The 7,456-nt window shown below is 48.3% G+C and overlaps 4 protein-coding genes across 4 annotated transcripts; all 4 read left to right on the top strand.

Annotated features, from left to right (window-relative positions):
- Positions 1 to 140: 140 nt before the first annotated feature.
- Positions 141 to 1,392, top strand: Pmar_PMAR029504 (conserved hypothetical protein; the record flags this gene model as incomplete). The annotated part of the gene is made up of 7 exons (XM_002773478.1): positions 141 to 254; positions 470 to 538; positions 625 to 710; positions 789 to 924; positions 979 to 1,085; positions 1,130 to 1,265; positions 1,312 to 1,392. The coding sequence occupies 7 exons, from the start codon at positions 141 to 143 to the stop codon at positions 1,390 to 1,392; spliced, it is 729 nt and encodes a 242-aa protein (XP_002773524.1).
- A 1,372-nt stretch (positions 1,393 to 2,764) lies between these two features.
- On the top strand, positions 2,765 to 4,293 carry Pmar_PMAR029503 (uracil phosphoribosyl transferase, putative; the record flags this gene model as incomplete). Its single annotated transcript, XM_002773477.1, has 7 exons — positions 2,765 to 2,841; positions 2,904 to 3,062; positions 3,102 to 3,188; positions 3,285 to 3,419; positions 3,482 to 3,542; positions 3,590 to 3,706; positions 4,186 to 4,293. The coding sequence occupies 7 exons, from the start codon at positions 2,765 to 2,767 to the stop codon at positions 4,291 to 4,293; spliced, it is 744 nt and encodes a 247-aa protein (XP_002773523.1).
- A 232-nt stretch (positions 4,294 to 4,525) lies between these two features.
- Positions 4,526 to 5,107, top strand: Pmar_PMAR029502 (Cytochrome b5, putative; the record flags this gene model as incomplete). Its single annotated transcript, XM_002773476.1, has 4 exons — positions 4,526 to 4,684; positions 4,764 to 4,883; positions 4,935 to 5,045; positions 5,093 to 5,107. The coding sequence occupies 4 exons, from the start codon at positions 4,526 to 4,528 to the stop codon at positions 5,105 to 5,107; spliced, it is 405 nt and encodes a 134-aa protein (XP_002773522.1).
- A 411-nt stretch (positions 5,108 to 5,518) lies between these two features.
- Pmar_PMAR029501 (uridine phosphorylase, putative) lies at positions 5,519 to 6,449 on the top strand. Its single transcript, XM_002773475.1, has one exon. The coding sequence runs from the start codon at positions 5,522 to 5,524 to the stop codon at positions 6,269 to 6,271; it is 750 nt and encodes a 249-aa protein (XP_002773521.1). The 5' UTR covers positions 5,519 to 5,521; the 3' UTR covers positions 6,272 to 6,449.
- Positions 6,450 to 7,456: the final 1,007 nt, after the last annotated feature.

Below are 7,456 nucleotides of genomic sequence, written 5' to 3'. Positions count from 1 at the left end.
CCGTCTGCACCTGCATGTTGGCAGTAGCATTTGGGTTAGAGAAGGGGAATAGAATAAAGTAGGAACTGCAGGGCATGATGGTCATCCTGATAAAATGCAGGACAGGGCAATTGCGTATCTTGTTCACGTGATCCGCTCCTATGTTCAACCTCTTCAGGTACCTATCTATGCTCGTCGGTTGCATAGGCGTGTTCATCGCTGCTAAGGGTTACGATTTCGGTGGAGTGGACTTGGGCTTTCTCATTCTTCTAGGAGTAAGTTATCCGCGTCCTTCGTGCTACGATGAGGCTACATACAGTTCAATCGTTACTGCATCGTCAGGGAGTTGTTGAGTTCAGGCCAGAGTCGAGGAAGTGTTCCTTGACTTTGATCTGAATTCAACGGGTTGTTTCTCTTATAATGATTGCATGTGATGCATTTCGACATGCCTGCCTCAACAGCTTCTCAAGACTCCATTACACACTGTCAGGTACCCGTGACTAAATCTATTCAAGTAACTGGGCAGAAGGTCGCTCTCAGCACGATGAGGCCTATGGCGGTAATAGTTATCGCAATCTCACTGGCTTCATCCTTTCTGGGACCTCATGCTCGAATCATCTAGCCCAGTTAATCGCTCCTCGCAAGGTTCAATTCTACCAGATCGTCTGTTTATTCGCTTTCACGACACCCTTCACACTTAGTGTGCTTGGATGGGATATGCCGAGGACATGGTGAGAGTCTAGAACCTGGGTCCTTCGGTCACAAGCAACAGTCCCTTCCCGTTTGACCATGTGTATACTCTTTCATAGGTACCTCATTTCGATGCTAGGATTCCCAGGTTGGGGCGCAGTTTTGTATTCTGTCTTTTTCATCATTCTTATCTCTTGGAGGATCCAATTAGCAGCTGTGAAGCAGCTTGGGCCCATCGCGGTCGGGCTCTATCAGGTAGCTTACGAATGATCAATTCTGTGTTGCTACTGTCGGGTCCTTTTACCTTAGGTAACCCAGCCAGTGTTCTGCTTCATTTTTGCGCACTTCCTTCTTGGAGAACCGATTTTCCCTCATCAAGTGTTGGGTGGTATTCTTGTCTGCATCGGACTCGGGATGTACGGGATACTCCAAACACCTTATGCGATGTCATGGAATTTAGATTCGTCTATGGTCAATACTTGGCGGCCCTTAAGAAAGAGCGAGAGGCGGAGCGTGCCCGTGCAAGGGAGAATGAACGTATACCTGATGAGTCTCCTCAGCCTAGAGAGGATGGTGACGTTATGGAAGATGGAAGGGTACGGTGCTGGGTGATGCTGATCTGGGTTGATACATACCGTTTAGGCCAGTGAGAATGTGCGACCCCGTCGGAAGAACAGTCGGGGTGTCGGCCTCCACTTCGCGAGTAGCGTGAGCGATATGTGAACACGAGGCAGTGGCGTTTGTCAGTCGTACTAGGGTAGAGCACATCGTTTGTCCACTTCTATACACTCTTCTTCCCGTCTGTCGCACTATTGTCGTTCGGATATATGTGACGCTTTGAGGGCTGCCATCAGGAGCAGCAGCAAATGATGCAGGTCTTGATGCTCATCGTTCAAAGTTGTCTGTGTTTATTGATCCACTGGTTCGAGTGTTATACATAGTGTTAAATTGCGGGGGGCGGGGTAAAGGGAGTCCGGGTAAGGGGCCTCTTAAGGGGGATAGTTGCATGGATGTCGTCTCGGGCTCCCTCGAAATGTGCATAGATTGCGCGGACCAAATTTTTGTAAAATTCGTAAATGACGGTTTGACGGGAATATGGAATCAGCGGAGCTCTGCAGAGCAGCGGACGACATTATCATAAGGCTGCCGATCGACAAGTTGTTCACTTGTGATAGACAATTACGGATCCGTGTTTGCCGTGGTAGAGCTATCGTCTATGACGTGGATGCGAGGAGGAGATGCGCGTCACTACCGGTACGGAGGAGACTGTGAATGGCACCCGCCTTCGAGGGCACCGCCTGATGGATGTTAGCAAGTATGTCTGTACGGAGTTTTAGATCGCTTCGAAGCATTAATTTTGGCTACCTGAGAAGACAGGGTTTGATTAAATTAGTTTGAGTAGTTTCTGATAGAGCTGCTCCCCTTCCTCTCCTCGAATTCTTTGTTGTACAAGTTAGTAGTGATGGTCGTGGAGACGTTAATACGAGGCGGATTTCAATGGCAGCATAGGCGGATGTTCCTGCTCCATTATGGCGGGAGCATGGTGGTTACAATCCAGAGAATATTCCGCACGCGAGCACGTGTTTCGACGACTCGAAGACATCGACTCGAGGACAGCGCACCTTCCGAAGTGTTACTAGAACTTCTAGCAACTCAGCGTCTCGTGGTATCTCTATAGCGACTTGAGTTGTAGTCTGTTGGTGGGCAAGGGAATGACTGGCAATGTGAGTGTGCGTGTAGATGAGTTCTGAGGAAACGAACTCCTATATGTGCAAAACTCATTAAAATAAGCCGTGCTGTGGTGGGGTCAAACGCCACACTCACGTCGGGAGAAAAGTTGCTACGATATGAATCTTTGATTGTTTATTAGTCCTTTCGGTCACTCGATAGGTAGATGCATTCTGATGGAGTAAGATGGTAGACCATACATCTTCAGCTATTGATTCAACTGACTGGGTAGTGTCGTGGAGCTGTCCGTTATCGTTGAACTTTATTTTGGGTGGGAGGTCGCGATTCGTACCGGAAAAATGAGGCAGTAACAGGTGGATAGGTCTTCAAGTTGAATTCCAATAGAATCATTCTATTGTGGGTTACAATGTGTGGCATGACTCCTTCTATCGTTGACGCCAGTGACCGTGCTGAGAAGGAACGGATATTCAGCACCGTTTCGAGGTGAGTGAGACCTCGGAGGTAGAGATATCGCCTGCCGACACGGAGCTCCTCTTCTTGTTTAGGCATCAGGGCCGTGTTCACGTTATCGGGTCGACACTTTTTTTGAAGTCGCAAATGACGGTTTTACGAGACTCTAACGCGGGTCGTTCGGATTTCCGTCGCGCATCTGGATGCATAACAAGTATGCTTATTAGGGCGGCCATCGATCTTGGGTGGATAAGGTGAGCGGCAGTCGATGGAGTGTCGGAGGCATCTTGCAGGTCTGAGGAGAGGTGTGTTACTACGCCGACTCAAGAAACTGTGAACGGAGTTAGTCTCTCGGAGGCTGGTCTCGTTGCCGTCAGCGTGTAAGGGGACTGCGATTTCTGATGTGAATAATCCGTTTGTCCTCACACGAGCTCACGGACTCGCGCGTAGCGTTGTAATATCTTACTTTCGGTCAGTGTTCGTGCTGGCGAGAGTATGGAGGGTCCAGTCCGACAGATATTCCCTGAGGCCAGGACTGGGAAGATACTCATCCAACGTGATGAGGAGACGGCAATGCCTGAACTATTTTATATCAAACTGCCGTCCGGCAAGTAATAGAGGGATGGAGCTGCTGTTAACACCGGTTTGATCCTGACTTGATCACAATCTTTAGAACTTCACCGAAGATCTTGTTGTTGGACCCGATGCTCGGTACTGCTGGAAGTTCCACCATGGTAGAATGCGGCACTTGTATGATGAATTTGATCATCGCTGGCTTCAGGCCATAAGATGCCTCCTGAGAAGCACTGAGTGCAAGGCTAAAGAAGAGAATATTGTGTTCCTCAACATCGTCTCTTGTCCTGAAGGAATCGATCGTCTCATGTCGAGATACCCCAAGGTGGACATCACCGCGCTGGGTCATCGGCCCATCGCGAACCTCATAGATACGTATACTCAGCGCCTGTCTCGATCGCTGTCTTAATCATCGAGCTTATATTGTTCCTGGACTGGGGGATTTCGGTGACAGGTAGGCTATCTCTCTCGATTCACACCACTGGCATGCTTCTGACCTCGGGGAAAGGTACTTTGGTACGAACTGAGCCAACCAAATTCGAAATTGAGAGTACTTATTCTTCTGTTGGAGGGTCACCTCATTGGTGGCACGTGCTACTGAGCTTCGATGCTAAGACTCAACTCAACGACTGTCTGTGACTGGCTCATTATTTTTCAACGGACCGTTACTATTTCTCTTCGCTTCGTGTTCTTATCATGTATGGGCCGTGTGTTGATTGCCGAGTTTAACTTGCCGTTTAGTGCCGGCTAGGGCGAATTTGAGTGATACTCTCAGGGAAGTGCTGACTAGCGATTTACTCGTAGTTCACCTGGGGGCTATTAGATGTGAAAACCTTCGACCGCGGTGTGATTGATATCATTCCGTTGAAGAGGAATGATGCCAAGTTGATATCAAAGTGCCAGGAGAGATGATTTCCACCCGCTACTTCACATTGGAATACTGCATGCCATGAACGGCTTTATCAGTACCCACTCTCCCTCACAGGGACAGATCACAGCAGAATTTTAGGGTTCTGACTCAACTTGTGGTCAATGGTTATGGTTTCATGATATGAACCCTGTTCTCGTTAATCACTTCTGCTTCTGTCGACTTCACAGATCAATGTTCACGAACACATCACAGATTTTTCTTGTCGACCTTGAAATGTCCCGAGCAGATGAAAAGATGTCGAGAAACGAGCTGCCCATCATAACAGCTGCAGAGGTGGCCGAACATACTGAGAAGACCGACTGTTGGGTTATCTTGCATGGTGGTGTCTACGATGTGACCAGTTTTCTCGCCGAGCACCCAGGCGGTCCCACGGTGAGTATTCGACTGTCTTATTGCTGACGCTAGCATCTGTCACTTGATGAATGACAGAGTGAAGTCGTGGTTCGTGTAGGTCATACTGAGTAACGCAGGCAAGGATTTGACTGATCATTTCGAGGAGATCGGCCACTCTGATTTTGCGAGGAGAATCGCAGCTGAGCATAGAATAGGGATTCTTGAGGGATGTGAGGACGTAAGTCGAGTGGGGAGGTGAATTTATATTACGTGAATTGACGGTCTATAGGCATACAGAATCCCCGCCTTGGCAGAGGTGAGCCAGTCAAGCACATTAGCAGGCCTCCCAGGAGTGCTGACTTGGATGGTTGTCGCAGTAGCGATTGCCGCTATCCTTTTGGTGAGTGACTTAGCAAGTTCCAAATGACCAATAGCGTGTGCCCTTAGGTGTTCAACCAGTAACTCGGCACATGATCCGTGTCATCACGTGCCCACACTGTCCCATTGGGGCGCGCGCTTCCGTTTAGGGAATCTGGAACCGTTTTTCTAGATTCCCTCCGTTGTGTTCACACTCATCTGTGTTCCCCTTGATTGAACTGGTTGCGTTGGACGGCTGCTAGTGGGTTATTGTCATTCTTATTACTCTTGAGTTTCCGAGGTCTCCCGTTAGGTCCTCAGAAATATATCGACACTCTTGTTTGAGCACACGCCGCGGGTTGTTTTTCTATGGTGCAACGATCTAATCTCGTCATGCCGCGGCGTCAGTCAGCTTTAGTCACCTGAGTGCGCTTGATGATCAAGTCATGAATCGAGACGGTTGTCGTCGAGTTGAGAATCCCAATTCCTGTAGGTGCATCTAATTCTAGCTTTTTTCCAATGACTTATGAAGCTCCTCATCTGAAGATATGCGAGGGTGACATAAACCCTATTGTTTTGGTCGTTGGAGATCCCTTTCGCGCTGAGGTTTTGGCTACAAAGTTCTGTGATACCTTCAAGGAGCTCTCCTTCAATCGTGAATATCGCTCCTACAACGTCGAGTTCGAGGGTGTGAAGCTGAGCATTTGTTCCCACGGAATCGGGGGACCAGGTGCTATGATATGCTTTGAAGAGCTTATCAAATGTGGTGCCAAAGTTATCTTGAGATTGGGAACATGTGGCTCTCTCAAGCCCGATACGATCAAGACTGGTGACCTTGTTGTTAGTACCGGTGCTTGTCGTGAAGATGGTGTTACTCAATATCTGGTTCCAACCTATTTTCCTGCCATCGCTGATAGCGAGATTTGCTTGGCTCTACGCGATGCCGCCAAGAATATGGGGGTCCACAACTGTCACACAGGTATAACATTGAGTTCCGCCCTATTCTATGCCGGTCCTTGTGAAGAGACTTCCTGGGTCAAGAACGCCACAGCTGGAGCCTTGGCGATTGAGATGGAGAATTCTCCCTTGTTCACGATCGCTTCGTTGAGATCGATCCGCGCGGCTGCTATTGGTACTGTGGACGGATCCCCGTTGAGGTGGGACCAAGGTGACTATGATCCACATGGCGAAGTGTGTCGCAAAGGCAAAGAGAGCATGTACGTTATCGGATTATCCGTCGCTAAGAGAGTAGCTCAGGGTGAGATTTAAGTGGAATGCACTCTAAGTGCAAACAATCGGGCTGTGGGGGTGATCTCGCATCTTCGTTTTTGGTATTATAATTATATATCTATTGAGATATGCAAGGCACTTGACGTTTTGCGGTTAATGGTTTGTGCGCTATGAGCAAGTGCATGTCCATTCTACGCTCCTCGAAGATTCGTCTTCTTGTTCTTGCAATTGATCGTATCATGTGTCACTCATGAGTGTTGAGCTATCAATTCATTCGTTCGTGGAAATTTTTGTGCAAGGTCACTCAGTACGAAGCATCAGCTACGTAGCTGGTAGTAGTTCGCTTATAACGGGCACAGAGGTGAACATCGTTTACAGGTAATCTCTACGTCACATGTTGTGGCAGTGGATGCATTCCTTGGAGGCTCAACATCTTGTTTAGAATCATTACTGGCCCCGCTGTGTCGCAGATCACTCATGTCACGCCCCGGAATCTTGAGTCAAGAATCTAAGGGTCTGATACTAATGTCTAATGGTCTCCATCACCGTGATGAAAGCATTTTTCAACTCGAAGTATCAATGTGGATCAGATGCCGCATCGCAGGCATGCGCGACTGTGCCATCATATACGTACTTTACCAACTGCGTCTTTCAAATGTTATTATACTTGCTCATTCATGTAAACTATGCTTGCTGGGTTGTCTTCAGCCAGGGCAAGGCGCTATACGAGCATGCTGGTATAATCTACGCTTGGCGAAGTACTTCGCCGAGGGTATAAAATGTGCAGCTGTCCCCGATCATATCGTGTGTGTTGAGCTGTCCATATTTCGTTCAGAAATGCCCGTAGGGCTGATTCATATTGTTCCAAAGTGCGACCGTATTTGAGAACGAGAACAGGGAGCTACAAGACGGCTAAAGAGAGATTGGAACATGGCTAATGAACCGTTATTTGTTCGTGAGGATGCAGGTGGGTAGTGTCGCTACAGCGAGCTGATAAACAAGCGTTGAAACAACCATGTCAGGATCCCTGACTCAGGAAATGAAAAACTTGCGGCATAGGAAACGCAAGTCTTCCGCAGACAACGTGTCCGTCGGACACTATCCGAGTGATCAAGGTGGACTCGAAAATCTCAAGTCAAAACCCACTATGCATCCGCAGGCTCGAATTCTTTTGCCGTCATGTGGTTTCAATGTATGGGGTTCCAAGATATCTGAGCAGTCCCG

The sequence above is a fragment of the Perkinsus marinus genome, assembly GCF_000006405.1.
Source record: "Perkinsus marinus ATCC 50983 genomic scaffold scf_1104296958776, whole genome shotgun sequence".
NCBI lineage: Eukaryota > Perkinsozoa > Perkinsida > Perkinsidae > Perkinsus > Perkinsus marinus.
This window is presented reverse-complemented; position numbering and strand designations above follow the sequence as displayed.

Excerpts from the sequence above, each read along its gene's own strand:
- Pmar_PMAR029501 (XM_002773475.1), top strand. The coding sequence starts at position 5,522 with ATGACTTATGAAGCTCCTCATCTGAAGATATGCGAGGGTGACATAAAC.